The 23,354-nt window shown below is 34.2% G+C and overlaps 1 protein-coding gene across 1 annotated transcript in view; it reads left to right on the top strand.

The window, feature by feature from the left end:
• LOC118205108 (chitinase-3-like protein 1) overlaps positions 1-23,354 on the top strand; it is a 52,856-nt gene that overhangs the window by 19,602 nt on the left and 9,900 nt on the right. Inside the window, exons 5-7 of the mRNA XM_085812205.1 lie at positions 6,317-6,420; positions 9,261-9,384; positions 21,857-22,042. Of these exons, the coding sequence (XP_085668331.1) occupies positions 6,317-6,420; positions 9,261-9,384; positions 21,857-22,042 (414 nt within the window). The remainder of the gene's footprint in view (positions 1-6,316; positions 6,421-9,260; positions 9,385-21,856; positions 22,043-23,354) is intronic.

Here is a 23,354-nt window from a genome sequence, read left to right as displayed (position 1 = left end):
TGTAATTCATCATACTTTTCTTTATCTTTAAAATTAAAAAAATCTGATGTGGACACCACACGACTTTCTTGTACGGCCTATTAAATTACAAACATGCCGCCCAGACGGTATAGTGGCTGGGGAGCTGACCTCGATACTGAAGAGCTCGGGTTCGAGTCCCAGAGAAGGCATGGATATAAGCTGACTGTCCTCTCATAGGTTAAAATAAAATCTGTAAAAGCGCATGCTGGAAAAGCCCGAAATGAAAGGGCAGATGCGCTTGCTAAGAATGCAGCTCTACCTCCAATCAATGTCTCATTCCCTAAACATATGTTAAAAAAATTACATTAAAGACATGGCAAGCTGAATGGGAAAATGCAGAAATAGGTAGAAGGCTTTTTAACTTCTACAAGAAACCCACTTATGATTCAACCTCTTATAACTTCTTCATCAACATCTTCTTATCTGGACATGGTCCTTTCCCCACGTACTACTTTGTACAAAATTTGAGCGATTCAGACAAGTGCGTGTGTGGGGAAAAGGGAGACCCAGAGCACTATATTTTCAAGTGCCAGCTCACAAAAGAGCTACACTGCAAATAAAGGTCACAAATTACGCCTGAGTACATTAAATGCTTGCTAACGATCCCTCAATTACAACAAAAGGTTTCCTTGATTATGAAGAAACTTTTCTCATATAAAAGAGAAGACATATGTCAAGATGTTATCACATCTGTAATAAATACCTCTTATTCCATAACTTGTAAAAATAATGCAAGATTTCAGAAATATTGCAAATGTCTGAAACAGGCTAAATATGGTATGAATAGTATTTACAAAATAATTACATTAAGAATTTGGACTGTATTAGGAGATGAGGGGAAAAAATCTTGTAATAATTAAACCATTAATTAAAAAATAATATACGACTCTATTCGATATTATGTGATTTTCTAATGTATATTTTCTGTGTTTATGATACATTAATTTACAAAAATAATAATGTAAGACTTCAGTGCTGATGCAATTGTGTGTAACAAGTTAAAAAATGAAAGGAAATGTATTAATAAGAGAATTCGCCTTAGTAATTCAACTAAGAATTCGCCTTAGGAATACAACTAAATACAATAAGATGCACAAAAAAATTCTTCCCCAATTAGTTCCTTAAAAAGATATTTATTGTAATTCGATGTAATTAGATATACTAACATAAATATATTGTTTGTATGAAGTACAATGTACAATGTTCGATGTACAATGAAAGTTTGTATGATGTACAGTGGATGGACAAAAATATAGAAACACCTTGTGAAATGCATGTCTGAAAAGAAAGATTTATTTTAATGAAATATGTAGGTGGCGCTGGCATTTTTGACTACTGACGCCACCTATACAACTTCGTAAATGTGCTAAACAGTTCAGTTGTTGTCGGAGTACTGTTATGTGAGGTTGTCATTGCATTATGTCAGAGTTAACAGACTTCGAACGTGGGCAAATTGTTGGAGCACGTATGGTAGGTGCTTCCGTAAGCAAGGTAGCCGAGGTGTTTAGTGTTTCAAGAGGTACTGTATCGAAGATTTATTCCGCATATTTGAAAAGCGGAAAAACATCATCTGCTAAATCACAGCGCGGACGAAAGTGTGTCCCGAGTGATCGTGACAGACGATCATTAAGGGCAATTGTGACGAAAAATAAGAAGACCACAGCTGCAAAAGTTACTGCTGAAATGAATGTTGTGTTACCGAACCCTGTGAGTACCAAAACAATTAGAAGGGAGCTTCATAAACAGGGAATTGCTGGCCGTGCTGCAATTGAGAAGCCACTCATCAGTGATGCTAATGTCCGTAACAGGAAAAGGTGGTGTTTAAGTCATAAAACTTGGACTATAGAGCAGTGGAAGTGAGTAATATGGTCTGACGAGTCTTCTTTCACATTGTTTCCCACTTCTGGCCGAGTTTACGTCTGGAGAATGCTATCTCAAGCCTATAATACAGACTGCTTGTTGCCAAAAGTGAAACATGGCGGGGGTTCTGTTATGGTTTAGGCAGCCATATCGTGGTTCTCTGCTAGCCCCATGATAACTGTGTCAGGGCACATGACTGCCAAGACTTATGTGAACATTTTGGCCGATCAAGTTCATCCCATGCTACAAACTTTGTTCCCCAATGGTTATGATGTCTTCCAAGACGACAAAGCCCCTGTTCACACAGCTCACATTGTCCAGGACTGTTTTTCTGAGCACGAGGATGAGTTGTCCCATCTCCCCTGGTCACCACAGTCACCAGACCTGAATATTATCGAACCTTTGTGGTGTACATTGGAACGGAAAGTGCGTTCTCGTTATCCACCGCCGACATCGTTATCTGAACTTGCCACCGTTTTGCAGGAAGAATGGTATAATATTCCCTTGGCAAACATACAGGAACTGTATTTATCCATTCCGAGAAGACTGCAAGCTGTTTTGGATGCCAACGGGTTTCCTACACCATATTAAGCAAAGAAACATGTTTTTTTAAAGGTGTTTCCATATTTTTGTCCAACCCCTGTATGTTCGAAGTAATTATGTTATATTAATCTGCCATAATCAAACTTTTGTTAATAGGTTAGTTTCTTTGTAATAATTGTATACTATGTCTTTGTAATTGTATATTCAATACGTAAGTCTAGTATTAATGTAAAATTACTATGTAAATGTCTTGGTAGGCTAGCATCCGATGCGGGCCAACCAAATGCCCAGCGGGGTACAGTAGTGCGGCGGAGCAACACCTGTAAAAGTCACTGACGAAATTCTAGTGCTCCGTCCACTTTTTCCTGTCCCTGTCCTCTCATGGGAGGACTCGACATTAAATACAGACTTATTCCGAGCTTTTCCCCATGATAACAGTTCAGTTGCGCAAGCGCAGAAATATGAGGTTACTTTAAATGTGTTATATTTAGCGCTTTATCTCAAAGACAATATGTTTTATTTATTTAGAAAAATGAGCAAAGCATTGCGGAGAGAATGAATGATCCGTACTAAGTTTATATATAGTTTATATAACTTTTTTTTAATTAATGTTATTTATTCTCATCTTTAGAGCCTTTAATCCAAAAAACTGTTTGAAAATTTAATTAATTAAGTGATTCAATAAGATTAAGAAATATAGTTCATGTGATAAAAATACTGTATATATTTTTTATTAATACCACACATAAAACTTTTATGATAACAGCTATGTATACATAATCCTAGTAAATGAATCGACACAAGCATCTCCATGTACATTTCATACATTGGTTTTTCAATTAATTAAATTTATATTATTATAATTAGATTTATATTCTTTGTCTAAGTTTCTGAAAGTACTGTGAACCCAGAGAAAATTTTACAGTAAATTTATTGGAGTGTATGTATGGAACTAAGCAGTTCAAAAGGTTCACATTTGCAATAATTTATTAATATTTCGTAAATGATTAAAATGTCTTACAATACTACAATAATATATAAAATAAAATAATTAGATACTAATTATCATGATGAATGAAAACTGGCAAAGCGTCCTGAAGAAAAACGGTGTACAGACTTATTCTTTATCAACCACGGGTCGAACCAGCATCAATAAAATGAAATTTAAAGGAAATGCATAAATTTATTATAAAGCAGCAGTTAATAATTTTAAAATATTGATCACAATAAGGAAGTTTATTTATCAAGACTTTAAAAAAACAATTATACACATTTCTTGCTGCATTTTATTCAAACTTATTTCCTCGAACTTCATTAGAGATATATTTCTTGATGCATTTTATTCAAACTTATTTCCTCGAATTTCATTAGAGATATATTTCTTGCTGCATTTTATTCAAACTTATTTCCTCGAATTTCATTAGAGATATATTTTTTCCTGCATTTAGTTTAAACTTAGTTCCTCAAATTTCATTAGAGATATATTTTTTCCTGCATTTAGTTTAAACTTAGTTCCTCAAATTTCATTAGAGATATATTTCTCATTCAATTCATTCAGTTCTTATTTCGCGGCAAAGCTGAAACACATAATAACTCAACGCATCCTCTTTAAAAATTGCAAAATACAGAAAAACACCAAATACAGTTGAAAAAAAAAAAGAATTTTTACTATTAAAATTAGAGTTTATACACAAAAAACAGGCAATTCGACCAGCGAATAGAAAGACAGACTTTTCGGTGCACAGAAGGCGAAAGTTTACTTTTGGTGCCACTCTTTCGGTGATTTTGGCGTTAGCCCAGAAAGGCTATTAATTTCGTTTTAGCATTTTGCGTCGAATCACTGTGAACGGCGTATCACTTTTCAGATTGTTGCCACCAAATGTTAGAGCCCTGCATTACATTTAAAGAAATTAAGCAATGAAAAATCTGCATAAATGTATGTATGTATGTTTCTCGCATTCTGATAAACCAACAGTACCTACAGCCATCTAATTTTGAATAAAGTTATTCACCCAAATACGTGCACCTGGAAGCTCTAATTTGGAATTTGTTTTATAACCTATTTCACATTTTGTAAAACTTTAACGAATTTTTGATTAACAATCTCAACATTTCAAAGCGAGCACTGGCAACATTGTTTGGAAAAAAAAAAATTATCTTCAGCGCGCGAGACTGTGTATCATAAATGGTAAAGATATACTACACTCATGTCCATAAATTAAGGATAATGCAAAATCAGGCAAAGGAAGAGTTAGAAGCAAAACAAATTTCACTTATTTGTAAAGCTTATTTATTAAACAAAAGGTAAAGAGCAAAAAAAGATGCTCTATGTTTGATATTATTAAAAAAATTGGCGATATTTTTCTCCCTGGAGCAAATTACAAAAAAAAACCCTATTTACAAAATACCAATATTACATGGTTGGTATGATTGTTAATACATTGTATGTCTCCCAGACGATGCAATACAGTCCGTACAACGCCTAGGCATGCTGAGTATCAAATTATCGATCTGATCTTGGGGGATATTACACCACTCAAAAAGTAATGCTCTCCGAAGTTTCGGTAGACATGTAGGAGGAGGTTGACGGGCTGCAACTCGTCGCCCAAGCATGTCCCACACGTGCTTTACTGGATTCAAGACCGGTGAGAATGCTGGCCAGTCCATACGGGTGATATCCTCCGACTGAAGGCATTCGCTTACGATGTTTGCACGATGAGGACGGTCGTTGTCATCCATAAACACAAATTGCGCGCCCATGGCGCCCCGAAACAAAAGTACATGTTGTTCCAGAATGACGTCCCGATAGATTTGGCTTGTCATGGTTCCAATTTGAACATGCAGGTCAGTTCTGGAACTCAAAATAATTCCACCCCAAACGAGCACTCCTGCACCACCGTAATGGTGTCGTTCAGTGATGTTTTCTTGGTGGTAACGGGTTCCTGAAGCTCTCCATATGAAAGTCCGGCGAGAATCAGACTGCAAGCTAAACCTGTACTCGTCGGAAAACATCACACAAGCCCACTGTTGCGGTGTCCACAATGCATGCTCTCTACTCCAGGCTAACCGCAGGCGACAGTGATTGGCAGTAAGTGGAACGCATCTGACAGGTCTACGAGCATATAGACCAATCTGCCCTAAGCGTCTGTACACGATCTGCCTTGAAATTGTCGTACGAGTGGCTGAAGAGAGCTGACGAGACAGATCTGAGGCTGTGCTCCGCCTGTTTCTTTTGGCAGTAATTGCCAAATACCGGTCCTCATTCGGCGTTGTAACTCGAGGCGACCTGTGCTGTAACGTCTACTCACATTACCATCATCTTGGAATCGTTGCCAAAGCCTGGAGATGACGCTCTGGGCAATTCCAAGATACTGATACTTCCAGTTGGGTACACCCACATTCCAGACGGCCGATAATTCTACCAGGTAAAAAATCATCCAAATGCGTCATTTGTGCCATAACTATTCGGTTATTGCACTGAAATGCTTATAAAGCGCCTGCGAACAATTTTACTTCTTTGCCTGTATTCCTTATATATCACTCTCTTGCACTCTCGTCATTGTGACGTACCATCCGTGTCATCTGGTTACTTCCTGAAATTTGCATATGATTCTTGAAGACGTGTGTAGTGATTTTACAGGTGATATATTTATTTTAGAGTTCAATTTCCGCGTGACTCCTAATTATCCTTAATTTATGGACATGAGTGTATTTTAAAATTATTTTGTGAATTGCTGTTGAATTGAATTTTGTGGTTTAAGTGCGAAGAACATGATATTTAGTAAATAAAGTAAACAAGCAAAACGTTAAATAAAAAAGTCCCTTTGGACGCAATATAAAATCTTAAAATTTTTAAAAATCAGATTTTTTATTATTTTTATTTATTTTTCAGGAACTGAAAGCCGCATTTCAACCACACAACCTGCTACTCACAGCCGCAGTCTCTGCCGGTAAACATACCATAGACCTAGCTTATGATATTCCACAAGTATCGCAGTAAGTACTGTACGGCTGTATAAATATTTTGCGTTTTTATATAAATCCTTCATAAAAGGAATTTACACCAGTATATTTGTCTTCTATCAAAAACATTGGAATACAGAATAAGCAGTATATACTAAATTGAAATTCAGACTGATTTATGCTCAACTGAAGAGGATCTGATACTCCCTCTATCGCTCATTCAAGTTCTTTCTCTTAAAACAGGTGCATTTAGAAGATTTACGGCCTTGAAGAAGATAAATTCTTGAAGAAGATTTAATCGTTTGACTTGTAACGCGACATATATATCCCACTAAAATTTTAAAAATTACTACTGGGTTAAAAAGTACGGTACTATTCCGTTTTGAGGACCGTAAAAAATTGCAGCGAAAATGTATGCGCAAAAGCGCCAAATCTAGCAAACGCGCCCATTTAACAGCGCGCCAAATCTAGCGTACGCGCTGATTTCAGATTGCGCAAGTTTATATAGTTCTATATTTCTTAAAGACGCCATTGAAATACTAGTTTAATTTTTAAATCCTTTTTTGATTTTAAATCCTTTTTTGATATCCTATGGATCTAATGATTTGGGAATTGCCCATGACGAAAAGTCGGCAATATAATTTTGGGTAAAATGCAGAATCACCCACTGCTTGACGCGTTTTTAAGAATTGCACATACATGTGCACATCGACCTATTTTCACTTTAAAAAAAAAATCCTAGAATTGCACAAAAATGGCACTGCGAACACCCTTGACTTTATCTATGTACACATCGACCTATTTTCACTTAAAAAGTAAAAGAAAATTGACAAAATTCCAATTGTTTTTACCCTTGTAAAAAGCGGCAAACAAATAAGTGAGCGATTCTGCGCTTTACCGAGAATATTTTCAAAGAAAAGGCATCATTCGTTATAGAAATTTACGTTTGAACGACCAACGAGATGAAATTATGCTTTAGCGATAAGTCGGTAGCGAAATAGCGATGCAGGCATCCATTCAGTTATGTTTAGCAATTTTTATATAAATTATAATAATGATCTGAAATAGTTATTGACTCTTATGCTTCCATTCAGTCATGTTTAGCCTTTTTCATATAAATTAGAATAATAAAAAAAGTATTATATGAAATTAACCTTTCATCTAAATTAAAACATCAATCTTACATAGTTATTTACTATTATACTTCCTTTCTTGCGTTAGGGTTGCCGCAATTATTTTTGGCAGCATTGGCATCAACAATAGTTTGGCGATTTTTTACGGCCCTCGAAACCGAATAGTACCAAAAAATACTTAGAATCTCCTGAATTTTGGAGATCCATCTTCCCACAGTTGGAAAATCAAATATGAGTTGGCCAATGTGTAATGTTGGGTTACGCAAAGAATGCTTTTCCTGTACCATACGACATAAAATCTATTTCATAGAATAAGTTTTCCAGAATAATAGGTGTGCATATAGTAAGTCCATCGCTACGTGTGGGACATATGTATTCCACCATTCACTACGGCTGGGATATATATGTCAAAAAAAACTTAAATGTTAAATTTACCTTATTTATGACATGTTTTGTTCACTTGGATAGAAAACTGGGTAAACTTTTTTTTTAATTCGTAGTCAAAGGGTTAATTCTTAGTCATGAATTTTTACGAATTGTATTATTCTCGTTTTAAGCCTTTTAGATTATAGTTGGAATTCAAATATTCTAAAAGCAATAATGGCTGTCATTTGATACGTGTTTTCTATGATGGTTGAAATAACTGTCACGGTAATAAAAACCACTAATAAATTTTAGTAATGGGTAATTTTCATCTTTTTTTTGTGTTATTATAAATAAAATTAAGTTAGTAGAGTGGTGGTTTTTTTTTTTTTTTTTTTTTTTTTTCCCTTGTCAGGACTTGTGTTTCTCTTGATTTGTGTTGGAAACATGAATGATCCTGAATAGGAATAGCTTACTCAAGCTATGTTCAAGAAGGTGTGAAGTAGACAATACAAGCAGGAAGAGTATACAAAACCCTTTATTTTCAATACTTTTTTACAGGCACTTCTTAACTTCGGAATACAAAGACCAACCGCTTGTGGTCTGAGCGTAAAAATACAAAAAATGCTAACTAAAACGCTAACTAAAAGCTAACTTTGAATTAGTATACAAATGCCTAGCACTAAGACTGGCCTTTATTTAAAAAAGGTACGTATGTAGTACGCCGAGCTGCTGAAACTACGATACGTCTGCAAATATCAAGAGGGCTAAACCTCTGGCCTTAAAGGCAACCAGCAACCGAGTGAAAACTCGTAAAACTACAGTGGCAAGCGGCTTGCTTCCTAAAACTCCTTCTCCTTCTCTTGGCAAAAAGCCACAACTTAAGTACTTGGCGTTAGCAAGACAATTTGCATAAACAAGTTAAAGCATTTAATTCTGGCCGGAAGTATAAAATAAGAAGTGATAGTACAGTTTTAAAATAAAATAAACGTTAGTAAAACTTAGGATCCTTACACCCTCAGCAGCGCATGTCATTTTGCATGTACTCTGAATAATTTGCTTCTGAATAAAAGAGATACCATGCCATTGGTCTTTCGAAATGCATGAAACCACTTTTATTTGAAATAATCTTGAAACAAAGGTTGAAACTGGGGAATTAGTTAAAGTTCAAAGTGGTGTATAGTTTTTGAATCCACAAGTAACAAAAAATATTCATGTTACTTTCTGTATTCTACATTCCTAGTTGTCAAATATGTTTACTACTTTAACTGTTAGAATATGTTTACTATTTTACTTCCAGCTCTGAACGGTTTGAATGTTTTCCTTATTTTTATTATAACTTGTATTACTTTAAAGACGTACTGCTTATGTTTATAGGTACTTGGATTTCGTGAATATCATGTGCTACGATTATCACGGCGGATGGGAAAGCTTTACAGGACACAATGCTCCTCTATACGCTCGACCGGATGATAATAAAGAAAATCAAATGTTGAATTTGGTAAACCATTTTTTTACTTTTTTTATATTAGACTTTCATTTATACCGTCTAAGTGTCTCTCAAATATGTACACCCTACACAAAAAAAAAGGGGGATGCTTCTGTAACTTCCGTTTAACTGGACCGATAGATGAAAATTTACCGTGCGTTTTTTACTTTTCGAAAGCACGATTTAAGATATAAATTATATTTACATATACCATTGTTCTGTCACAAAGTATTCTGACATTCACAAAGTATACAAGTATTCTGACACAAAATCGGATTTTTTCTGAAATGACATACCTATTTTTTTATATTTCCACTCTACGATTAAAATTATGCTCAAATATTAAATTTTGTAAAGTTTAGTGAGAAACTTCCAGAAAAATTTCAAAATTTATCTTGGCGCACTTTTATCAGTTTGCGCCAAGAATAATTCAACTGGCGAAATTCTTAATTTATAATAGCCCATTTTCCTTTCTTCTTCTTTTTTTTTTTTTTTTTTTCACTGTGCACGGGCCGGAAAAAAAAAATTATACATCGTTCATTCTTGCAAATGATTTTAACAAAGTGCCTAAACCACATTTGGCGTTATTATAGCCTACAAGACATATGCTAAATTTCAAAACGCGCCAATACATAAATTAACTTATAGCTTGGGAAATTTTGAATATAAACTCTTACGTTTTTGCAGGTATACCTAGAAATACATCTGCTTTAAGGCGATGGTAAAAGTTTTATATGTTATAAATTAAAAATGTTTCCAAAAATTTCTAAATTTACTAAAAAATAAAAATTATTAAAATTACTAAGAAATAAAATTTTTTAAATAAATCAGAAAATATCTGCTAATTTTATTTGGATATAACCTAAATTTCAAACTATGATAGAAGGCAGCATAACAAAAATGTATAAAAATCTGATGTGTACACCACATGACTTCCTTGTACGGAATATTAAATTATATGCATTTTCTCTTGCATTTCATTTAAACTTATTAGATTGAATTAAACCTACTTCGCCGACAGCGCATAAACCACAATAGAATAAATGCATTCTTTAAAATTCACTTTGTTTACCATAGCGATACTCTGGCGCTAGGTTAACTTAACAGTATTATCTTTCATTCATATTATAACTCAGAATGCACAAAATGTATATCATTTAAAGAATCATCTAATCGTTGCCACATGTTCTATTCAAATACTATAATAAAGCTAGAACTATGTATAAAAGAAATTAAGCAAACAAAACAAAACAGAAACAGTTTTTCACAGACGATTGAGTATTTCTCATTTAATTAATTCAGTTCTCACTTCGCGAGAAGACAAAAATACATAAAAACTCAAAATATCTATATTAAAAATTACGAAGTAAATCTCAAACGCTTATTTCCTCGAAAATATTCCAGAAATAATTAAGCATGATTCAATTGGCAATAATAAATGAATGCGTTATCTTTGTTGTTGCGAAGCTAAGTTTCTCTAGATTGGCAACGAATCCACTAGTCTCCTGTTTCAAATGTAAACATCAATGGCCGCCATTAAAAACAGTCTTAGCGGCAATTAAACAACTTTAAAATTGCTGATAATTCTAAAAATATTGCACACAGATTTACTAAAGGCATAAAATCCTTAACCGGAAGATAAAAACAACATAATTCAATCATTTTTAAAGCAAAAAATGTACAATTTACAAACATATAAGAGTAAAGAAACTGAGATTACTGAGCCGGGTAATACAGTGGATATATATGTAATAATAAAAGCAAAGGAAAAGACGGAACACTGTAGATGCGTGCTTAGATCCATATTGAAGAAGAATTTTGATTGCGTAGTACTTAAAGAACTTGGCAGTTTTAATTCCATTTGTATTTCCAATTGATATTTGTGGCCACAATCACTTGGCACTCTAGTCGTGCCTTTCCACAGAAGATTTACATTTTTAATATTGTTGAGATAGAAAGCAAGCCAACGAAATTACATCTTAGCAGAGCAGAGGGCAAAAGCTGAAGTGCGTAGTTATGAAAGATGGAGGCACGCGAAGAGAAAAGTTTTGGTTTACAAGGACAGTTTCTGTTCCCAATGATTACGTCATCAGAGCTGCGCCGATCATAGGGTGATCTAGAAATGACGCAAAGCAGAGAAGTTATTACGATTTTAGAATAGAGAGGAAGAATTAATAGTTTAAACTATAATTTTGATTCATATATTTTTTATCTTACATATATATAAATATATTTATATATGTTTGGTGCTGCCGATTGCAACCAAAATACGAGGTGCACATCTACATGTTATAGCAGTCCTATATACAAAATTTCAACGTTCTGAGACCACTCGTTTTGGAGTTATGAGAGATACGTACGTACAGACGCCACGAAAAATTCTCTTCAGAATTAATTTTAAAGCAATTTTATAATATTTTTGAAGGAAAAGAGTATTTTATTCTGTCCTTACGTACAGATATGACGCAAAAACATAGTTAAATTGCATTCGATTGCAGTCAAAATGGATATTTTCGTTGAAATATGCTGCCTGAAACTTTTCGCAATTACAATACTTTCTTTTTACTTTGTACAAGGAAGTAACAAAAAAAAAAAAAAAAAAAAAAAAAAAGAGATTTAAAAATTATGTAGCAAATTCAATTAGCATTGAGGAGCTAAAATAATTCTGAAAGCTAATTTTTTTATTTCTACTCGTGCGATTTTTACGAAACTTGTCATCTTGGCATAATTTAGGTCGTAGAAGGGAAATATGGAAAAATATAAATCGGTATGTAATTTCAAAAAATTTCCACTTTTATGTCAAAATGCCTATACTAGAACAATGCTATATATAAATCTAATACATATCCTAAATCGCGTTTTCGAGACATGAAAAATGCAAGTTAAATTTCGTCCATCGGCCGAGTTGAACGGGAGATATAGTACTCCTTCCCCCCTCCTTTTTTTTTCAGAGTGTACGCTAAAAATAATATTAGTTTGACGTTGTTCTAATACATGGAATTCGAGAAGAGAAATAACTTTAACTAGTACACAAACAATTTTCTGCAAAGAGGTTTCAATATTTTTAAGATAGTTTATTAATAAATACATAAGATATAAAAACATGAATTAATTTTAAATCAGTTGCTGAGAATTTTCCACATTAGCTATAAAATATTTATTATGGTAGTGCACATTATTCGGTAACGTTTGAAACGTTTATTTAACATTATGTCAGTTAGTAAAAAGCAGTATATGCTCTCATTTCATTATTCATTATTCAAGGTAATTTGTACCACTAGTTCTCACTCTCAAACAACACAGCTTAAAAAAAATCTGATGTGTACACCACATGACTTCCTTGTATTGGAATATTAAATTATACGCATTTTTTTTTTCTTATATTTCATTTAAACTTATTAGATTGAATTAAATCTACTTCGCCGACAGCGCATAAACCACAATAGAATAAATGCATTCTTTAAATTTCACTCTAGTATTTGTTTACCATAGCAACACTCTGGCGCTAGATTCACTTAACAGTATTAATAATTATATAACACTTAACTTATATAATAATTATATAACGGAAACTAACTGTTATATAATCCAATAATTATATAAAAATTAACGTATATATTTTGTTCATATTTCATTTAAACTTATTAGATTGAATGCACAAAATTTATATCATTTAAAGAATAGAATTATCTAATCGTTGCCACATGTTCTATTCAAATACTATAATAAAGCTAGCATGATGTATAAAAGAAATTAAGCAAACAAAACAAAAAAGAAATAGTTTTCTTCAGACGATTGAGTATTTCTCATTTAATTAATTCAGTTCTCACTTCGCGAGAAGGCAAAAATACATAAAAACTCACAATATCTATATTAAAAATTAGGAAGTATATCTCAAACACTTATTTCCTCGACAAAATTCCAGAAAGAATTAAGCATGATTTAATTGGCAATAATAAAGGAATGCGTTATCTTTGTTGTTGCGAAGCTAAGTTTCTCTAGATTGGCAACAAATCCACTAGTCTCCAGTTTTAAATGTAAACATCAACGGCCGCCATTAAAAACAGGCTTAGCGGCAATAAAACAACTTTAAAATTGTTGATAATTCTAAAAATATTGCACACAGATTTACTAAAGCCATAAAATCCTTAACCGGAAGATAAAAACAACATAATACAATCATTTTTAAAGCAAAAAATGTACAATTTATAAATATATAAGAGTAAAGAAACTGAGATCACTGAGCCGGGTAACAGAGTGGATATATATATATATAAATATATTTATATACGTTTGGTGTTGCCGATTGCAACCAAAATACGAGGTGCACATCTACATGTTATAGCAGTCCTATATACAAAATTTCAACTTTCTGAGGCTACTCGTTTTTGAGTTATGCGAGATACGTACGTACGCACGTATACGTTCGTACAGACGCCACGAAAAATTCTCTTCAGAATTAATTTTAAAGCAGTTTTATAATTTTTTTGAAGGAAAAGAGTATTTTATTCTGTCCTTACGTACAGATATCACGCAAAAACATCGTTAAATTGCATTCGATATCGGTCAAAATGGATATTTTCGTTGAAATATGCTGCCTGAAACTTTTCGCGATTACAATACTTCCTTTTTACTTCGTACAAGGAAGTAAAAATACATGCTTTTCTCTCAATAATATGAGAATATTTTCGGACTCGTATTGCTTTGGTATTATATCTTCAATTTCGTTTTTTGAAATTCACGCAAAAACTATATACATGATATATACTATCATGTCCAGTTGGACATTAATGGCCTTTCGAGCTGGAGGTGTGAGTATGAAATATTTGCTCCCAAAAATATTTCTTGTCACACCTTGAAATTACACGAGTTTATCATATTTATTAAGAAGATGTTATCACATTTTAATTAAACCGTGAACATTTTTACGGCATTAACTTACTAATTTAGTAATAATATATCAAAGAAGTAAAAATAATCTTTACTGGTAATTTAACATTTCTTTATTTTATGGAGGCAGGGGGAAAACATTTAATGAATAAAGTAGACATTTCAAACATTTATGAATTTAAATGAATGAAGTATTACATTTCAACATTTAAATGAATAAAGTATTACATTTCAAACATTTAATGAATAAAGTAGTGATAAATAAACTTGAGCATTTTTTCTACCCTGCCTATTGGCTACCATTGCAGAAAAGCAAACTCTGCAGGAATCTATTATTCGTTTGGCCGATTACGACAAAGCATGCGAGGGCTCTTCGTTTAAACGGAAAAACGCCTTCTTGGAGACATTTCTAAGGGAAACTGGCTCATATTTACGCAGTTATAGAGGAAATTAAGTTATATTTGTTTCACATAATGAGTGATAGTGAATTTAATATTTTTTCTTTAGAATTGCTGTTAGCATAAAACGGCTGTAAGTTGTTTTTAATTTTATAGCAGTTATTTTAATTGTGAAAATCTTTCCGATCAATTCTTGTTTTCACTTACAACTTCCTACCAGAATGAGTTTTTAAAATTACGTTGAATGCAAACGAGTTAGAAGAAGTATTTAAGGAAGGTTCAGCTTACTTCGATAGAGAGTGCTAGGATCTTTAATGGAGGGTGTTTCCCTTCTGGCTAAGTCTGTAGAGTCATTAGGACTTTTTTAGGAGGAAGGAGAGATGAAAAATAAACAACCGCCTTCGCCGGGAATCGAACCACGGACCTCTGGAATACCGGCCCAGCGTGCTACTGTTACACCACGAAGGCACGCTAGGAAAGTGGGAGAAATACCTTATATACTCCCCTTTTTTAAAGGGCGATTAGGGTTTTAGGGGACCTAGTCGCCAAATACTGGAGGTGGAGGGTCATCATCCACAACCCTTTTTATTCGAGTGCCACTTGTAGAGATATTAGGATTTTTTGGAACCCAGAGAGATGAAAAATTAACAACGCCTTCGCCGGGAATCGAACCACGGACCTCTGGAATACCGGCACAGCGTGCTACTATTACACCACGAAGGCACGCTAGGAAAGTGGGAGAAATACCTTATATACTCCACTTTTTGAAAGGACGACTAGGGTTTTAGGGGACCTAGTCGCCAATTTCTGGGGGTGGAGGATCATCATCCACAACCCTTTTAGTTCGAGCGCCACTTGTAGAGACATTAGGATTTTTTGGAAGCCAGAGAGATGAAAAATTAACAACGCCTTCGCCGGGAATCGAACCACGGATCTCTGGAATACCTGCCCAGACGCAGTATCTATGTGTATCAATACTTAACTTTTTTATATATCGTAATTTAGCGCAAGTTTCTACCTATCTCAGTGTATTGTATCCACGTGTATGTTACAGTAGTATAATAGAATAATTGTATTATCTTACCTATGTGTATTTTTGTGTATATGGTACTTATGTATTAGTGTCAATGTATACTAGTGTGTCGCATTTATGCGCACCGGGTATTGTGTCTATCTTTTAGTGTATAGTATATTAGTGAATTATTGTATAGTATACTGGTGTATAGTATATTAGTGTATAGAATACTAGTGTATAACGTATTAGTGTATTGGTGTATTGTGTCTATCTTTGAGTTTACAGTATCTTAGTGTGTTGCATTATGTACATTGACGCATCGTGTGATTACATGATCAGGTCTATTTGTAAATTACTATAGTTATGTCTATTTAAAGTTTCAGCTACAGATAGTTGCAGGGTCCGGACAGCACCCGAGTAGTCATTGTAAGCCGTCCGGGTGTCCGGCCCTGCTGTCACCTGTCACCTGGAATACCGGCCCAGTGTGCTACCGTTACGCCACGAAGGCACGCCAGAAAAGTGGGAGGAATACTTTATAAGTCATACTTACGCTCGGTCGTATTATACGTGCCTATTGATATTCGGCGGCTATTTTAATTCAAGGACTAACTACGTTAGATAATTGTGTCTAGCTTCGGCTAAGTCCCGTTTAGTTAATTTTAGTTTAGTTTTTTGTTTCTTATTCTGAGTTAAAGCCCAAGGGGAGGCTTTCATTTAAGCCCGAGAAGGAACCAATTGTTATTCTTATTTGAATGAATAAAAGGGTATTTTAATCTTTCTCGTGTCTACGCTTTTGTTGTTTGCAAGTCAGGATTAAGTCGCTGCATAGTTTGCTAGGCTCTTCGACGTTCTACCATAGAAAAACGGCAAGGAACACTACACGGCAAAGATGCATATTTTTCTTGAAATAAACTATTTTATATTTTTTATGTATATCAGTAAATTCATTATGTATGTACATGGTAGATTAAGTCAGCGCTATGAGACATTCGTATGTATTTGTTGCTTAGACTGATACGATACATCGACTCAAGTTTTTGCACATGAAAAATGTGAACGCTTTTTTAGAGGGATCAGTTTTCCGCATGTTAATAAAAATTTTAATCTTTTTTGGGTAAATTTTAAAGAATCCGTTAGGCTTAAGGAACTTTAGATGCAAAAATTCTAAACATTTTTTCAGGTAAAAAACACTCTTGCCATCTAGCATAAACTTTAGCTATCTGCTTCGCGGTAGATCAAACCCTCACTGGTTTAGACTCTTACCGGTCAACTACACTTGCTTAAAATTTTAAAATACTTGTGACGCCGTTTTCTGATCTTGCACATTATCAAAGTTCTAAAGGGCCAGGGAATTCTGTACCGATCAAAAAATACGTAGTGGGCAGAAGCCAGGTCTGGGAAATTATACTGTACGAGACAAACTTTGCCAACTAAAAATATGGTAGTGGGCAGAAGCCAGGTCTGGGAAATTATACTGTACGAGACAAACTTTGCCAACTAAAATCAGCACAAGGTCTCGTGTTATTGTGCTGAAAGATAATAGCTTTCCGACTGGCAAGTGCTGACTAAGTACGGATCAGTTTGTCCAACAGTTGGCAGTACATGTTATACTTCCCAGTGGATTATTCTCTTCATATCTTACCATTAATGCTTTGGGATGTAATTCTTCCTTTGAGGTGGGTAGTTGAAGTAAGTTCTTTCGACATTTCGATGAGAAACCCGGTTTTCATGAACCGTTTCCATTCGTTCCAAAAATGAACCATTTCTAGAAAAAAAAAAAAAAGTAATACGAGTACTAGTTGTCATCTGTCGTTGCTTTTCACAGAGCTAAACGTGAAATCTACTGATTCAATTTTATGATTAACCTAAGTGCGCGCATTCGTCTTGAAGTTGTTGGTCTGTGTACAGATCCTATTTCCGCTAGTTCCACAGCAGTTGGATATAGATTTAACCGCTATTGCTTGATGCAGAATCTGCTCAGGAACCAACGGGGTTGATCCTTTCAGAAGTCTCAGTCCCTTGTAAGGATCCTAAGTTTTACTAACGTTTATTTTATTTTAAATCCTTACTATCACTTCTTATTTTCTACTTCCGGCCAGAATTAAAAGCTTTTACTTATTTATGCAAATTTGTCTTGCTAACGCCAAGTACTTAACTTGTGGCTTTTTGCCAATCAAGAGAGAGGAAGGAGTTATTAGAAGCAGGCCGCTGGCCATAGTAGTTTTACTCGTTTGCTGGTTGCCTTCAAGGCCAGAGGTTTAATCCTCTTGATAATTTTAAACGTATCGTAGTTTTAGCAGCTCTCTGTACTACATACGGCTTTTTGTTAATTAACGGCCAATCTTAAATAGGCACACTTGTATATTAATCCAAAATTAGTTTAGTTAGAGTTTTAGTTAATATTTTTATATTCTTACGTTCAGACCACAAGTGGTTGGTCTCTGTATTCCGAAGTCCGGAAATCTCTGTAAAGATAGAAAAATAAAGGGTTTCGTATACCCTTCCTGTGTGTATGGTCTACTTCACAAATTATTGAACATAGCTTGAGTAAGCTCCCTGTTTCGAGTCAGGACAGTTCATGTTTCCAAAGCAAGTAAAGAGGAATACCAGTCCTGATACCCTGAACTTCTGAAACTAGCGATGTTTTCTGCTATCATCAATCGCATCATCTCCCGTACACTTGACGATGTAAAACTAGAGCTACAGTAGTGACTCCATCAAACTGCCACGACAACTAATGTCTGATAAGCTCCTTATCATCTACATTACCCTTATCGTTACCCTTTGACTACTAAAAGGCCGTTTCCACTGCGGTTTATCTGAGGTAATGAACACAACTGCCGTAGCCGACCCATCTCCAAAACCAATTTTTTCCCATATGGCAGCAAGCAAAAAAATCGGAATACTTCAGTTTGTCTACTACTCATAAAACACAAGCTATATCCTAGCTGGATTACATTCTTTAAAAATCGCTTATCTCCATTCTTAATTCAATAGATCAATTACCTTTGTTATTTATTGTTGTACTAGCCGCTACGCGACCAGCCTTCGTCTGGCTTTTAAATGTACCGGAAAAGTGCCAAAGGGAACACCAAACATTAAATTTAAAAACTGAAATATCCCTTAATACAAATATTAATGATCCTCATAGATAAATTAACCAACTTCCCGTTGCCTTCTTTTGACAAACGTCCTGTATCCAAGAGAAACATTAAATTTAAAAACTGCACAGAATTATCTCCCTCATTTTTCCGAGTGGCAACAGTGCAGATATCAGCAACAATGGCTGCGTGCCATTCTTGCTGATAGACTCGCAATGAGAGAGAATAATCAATTTGATGCGATTTCATCAAAAAACATAAAATTTAAAAAAACACATTTGAATTTTGAAAAAACTCGCTTTGAGATGCATTGGCTCTTGTCTAAATGCGCCTATGTACCAAATTTCGTAGGCCTGGGTCTATTAGCTTAAGCCCAGCACGAACGAAAGACATACACATACACAAACAGATACTCTCTTCCTTTTATATATATATAGAAGATTATCGTTCGTATGGTTTTCGATAGCGCTTATTCTTTTCACACTCAGTCATGTAAACATTCATTTTTTCAGCATATATAAAATATTTTTTACGGGAAAAGGATCTTTTATATTCAAGGCTAATCTAAATAAAGCAGTAAATAGTAGATGGATATCAACATAAAGGAAGATATGCTGTAGAGTCATTAGGTTATGATTGAGTCATTATGTTTTGATGTTGCAGACGGGAAAAATGAACAATTTCCTTGCAGGGACTCGAACCTCGGATCTCTCGAATACGCGCCGAGTCTGCTGACCATTACACCATGAAGGCATGCTAAGAAGGCTTGAGAAATACCTTACATACTGTATTTAAAGGGCTACTGGGGATTAGGGAACCCAATCGCCAGATCCTGATGGTGAAGAATCATCATTCACCGCCTTTTAGTTCGGATGCCACCTGCAGAGTCATTAGGTTATTTTAATGCGGGAGACGTAAAAAATGAGCAATACCCTCGCCGCGACTCGAACATCAGACCTCTCGAATACGCGCCGAATGTGCTGACCATTGCACCACGAAGGCACGCTAAGGAGGAGGGAGAAATACCTTATATGCAAAAACTAGTTTGTCCAAACGCGGTTTTTAGAAACCATATGCTCTAATTTTCAAAACAGCGCGATTAATTTTGTTTACGTCAAATATACTTGTAAAAAGAGGAAGATATGCTGTAGAGCATAAAAGTTGTAAAGAATTCCCTCCCTTTTTACTGCGTGCCTTAGTGGTGTGACTGGGTGAACGTCCGGTTAGCAATCGGGAAGCCGGAAAATCCAGTCCTGCCTCGGGCATTGCTGATTTTTCCTTTTTCTCTCTTCACAAAAACCTAATAATTCACAGATACACAGATTCATAGATTTTGAAAAAAACGTACTTAAAAAAAAAAAAAAAAAAGCGTTTTTTTAATTATCTGATACACTAGTTTCTTTTATATACGAGTAGATACTCAGTGTTTATACTGGATTCCCGCTATTATAATAGCACTTTCCAATAAGCCTAAATTAAATCCATTGTTGGGACCTGAAGATTGAAAAATTCATGAAATGGGCTTCTACGAGGGACAGGATGATACAGAGTGTTTTATAACGTATGCTGTATAATGTAATATTTATAATTACTAGATATTCCCTTAGAGTCGTGAATAACAAACATAAGCAATTCAAATTTTAGGTTTTAAATATAGTTCTTTAGCCATTTTGTCTGCTTACATATTGCAATCTAAAACAAAGTACTCATTAAATATTTTCGCAAGATTTTGTAGCCTTTCTAAAGTGCTATAGTTACTAAGTACTATAAATTTCTAAATTATTATAAAGTATATGATATCTTAATTATTTTAAAGTATATTATGTCTAAATAATTATAAAGTTATAAGGTTTATCCTAAGTTTTTAACAGTTATCTTTAGTTAAAACTATTTTCCTATCCCTCCTAATTTCAGCTTACAATTTCCTACCAGAATGTATTTCTAGAATTGCGGTTAATGCAAATGAGTTAAGAGCGGTATTAAAGTCGGAATTCCACCGACTTCGTTAGACAGCCAGAGTTTCTAACTAGCTCGCGTTTGCCTGTTGGCTACACTCTCTCTAAGCTATTCGTATTTCAGATCCTCGATAGCTTCCCTAGTGTAGTTGATATTTAGGTGCCATTTACTTAGAATTTTGATAGCTTCGTCTATATCTTTTTAATAAAGTTTTATTTCTTTGAGTTCAAGCTCAAGTGGAGGCTTTGCTGTACGCCGCGAAAAAGGAACCTACTGTTCAATTCTTATTTTGAGAAATAAAGGGTAATTAACCCCTCTTGAGTTATACATATCTGTTTCTGAACTAAAGTGAATACAGTACAAAGTACGTAATCCGGACGTCCATTATCCGGAATGATCTATAATCCGGACCTCAAAGCCACAAACTTACGCATGCGCGTTTAATGCGTGCGTCCGCTACGCATACGCGTAAAGCCAGTAAAGCATTTACACATGCGCGCTTCCGACAGTGAAGAAAGTGACAAAGAGATTATCGAAAACGAAAAAATTTCGATTGACAAGTTAGTCGGTATTCTCGACACAGCAATTACAAAAGTTGAAAAGTGGAACTTTGTAACTGAAAAAAAAATTATGTCTGTTTATATAAGAGAGAATTAAGGAGAAAGTATTAGCCCAAAAAAAAACGGAGCAACTTAAATAACTTACATTGAAAGAAATGTTTAATAAAATAAACAAATAAATATTAAGCCTTTTTTTTTTTTTTTTTTTTTTTTTTGTAAATTTTGATACCCTTTGGATCATAATTGCTCTTTATTTCATAAATTACGGTTTCATATTTTTAATTGTATAATTTCTGCATGCCATCTTACCAGATTTAAATTGATTATCTATAATCTGGAAAAACCCTTAATCCGTAATCGGCGAGGTCCCAATGAGTCCGGATTACGGACTTTGTACTGTATTTGCTTATCTGTTCACGAGGTTCCTACACATTTAGTTGTTAGATAACAGGTTGGAACCCCACAAAGTATATGATTTATAAATTATTATAAAGTATATTATTTATAAATTATTATTATAAATTAAGTTATTTAAATCAAAAGCTATTTTCTTTATTTTCCTAGAATTTCTCAATCAATTACTGGCTATCCAAAGGAGCACCCAGAGAGAAACTCGTCTTGGGTATGGGTCTGTATGGCCGATCCTTCACCTTACAGAGAGCAGAAAACAACGGTTTCAACGCATCGGCTCCACAAAAAGGGCGAGCTGGTCCTTACACCAGAGAACCCGGCTCACTGGGATATAACGAAGTAAGATCTTATGTCAATAAAAACAGTACTACAGTAATTAACCTGTTTAATTACTGGTTAGAACCTGTTTAACAACAGGTTTCGTAAGACTGAATGAGAAATTTTTTATTGATACTAATGCCAGACATTTGGCCACTAAGCCATTAGTCTTGAACTTGCTTTCCTATACTTAAGAACAATCGAATTAAAAGATAATAATGCAGAGCATTCGTTAGTATGCTCCTTATTCATGGACTGTCCAGAGTTATAAAGAGTACAGACTCAAGAGTCCTTAAGGACTGTTCTTTTCAAATTTTCAATTTTAGCCTAAAAACTAAAGTAGTCTGAGACGATTCTAAAGATACATAATTTATGCATATTTCGAAATTTTAAAAGGCCGAAGTCTTTCATTACAAAATGTAAACAAGCACTGGCAAGCCCACCAGTTTAGGAGGACAGATGTCTGGTGTGGCAACAATAAAGCCCTATCAGCTGATAAAAAGTATGTTCATAAAAATTCGTTGCCAAAACCTGTTTTATTAGCTGTTAAAAGCGTGTTTAGAAGTCTCTCTGACAAAAAAAAAAAAAAAAAAACCTACTGCCAAATTTTATTCATGGAAGAACTCGAATGAAAGTGTTAATAATTGCATCTGGACACGCATTCCAAAAACCGTTTTTGTGAATGTCATCACATTAAAATTAGGTTTATTAGATGCGATAATATGTTTTAATGATGATGTACAAAGCCACAATAAAGTAACGGAATTATTAGGAATACAACCACGATTTTATACGGTAAAGTCTTTGAGAAAATAGATTGTGATAGAATTCGTGAGGCCCATCTCGCTTACCGAAAGTTTTCTAAAATGGCAAAAAAAGAAGTATAAGTTAATAAAACAAAAACAATTATATGCAGAAAATTTCGATTAAAGATGATTATGGTGCAGGAAAATATTAAAATGTTTTTTTATATAAATTATTATTGTTTAAATGTTTTTTTTTTTCCCAAAATGTGTTTTTTTAAACTTTCGGTACACTTTTCTTGGAAACTGTTGAGCCTGGTAGGTTTAAATTTCCCACAGTTGTTTATCTTAACTATTTCTTTGAAACAATGGACAATATAAAATTTATGATAATTAGTTTTGCATTTGATAATTTATTTTTAATATTTTTTCTTTTTAAATAAAAAGTAATATACTGCTAGTTATTCTTAAATGATATGTTTTTAACCATCATGCATTATTTGAAGAAGCTTAGAGCAGTACTTTTTAAGAAAAGTCTACCAAATTAGCACACTGTCACAAAAGATTCGTCAAAGGAAACTAAACAACTG

Source organism: Stegodyphus dumicola, chromosome 2 (genome assembly GCF_044657685.1).
Source record: "Stegodyphus dumicola isolate Sdum_Otavi_A_Nest chromosome 2, ASM4465768v1".
Taxonomy (NCBI): domain Eukaryota; kingdom Metazoa; phylum Arthropoda; class Arachnida; order Araneae; family Eresidae; genus Stegodyphus; species Stegodyphus dumicola.
This window is presented reverse-complemented; position numbering and strand designations above follow the sequence as displayed.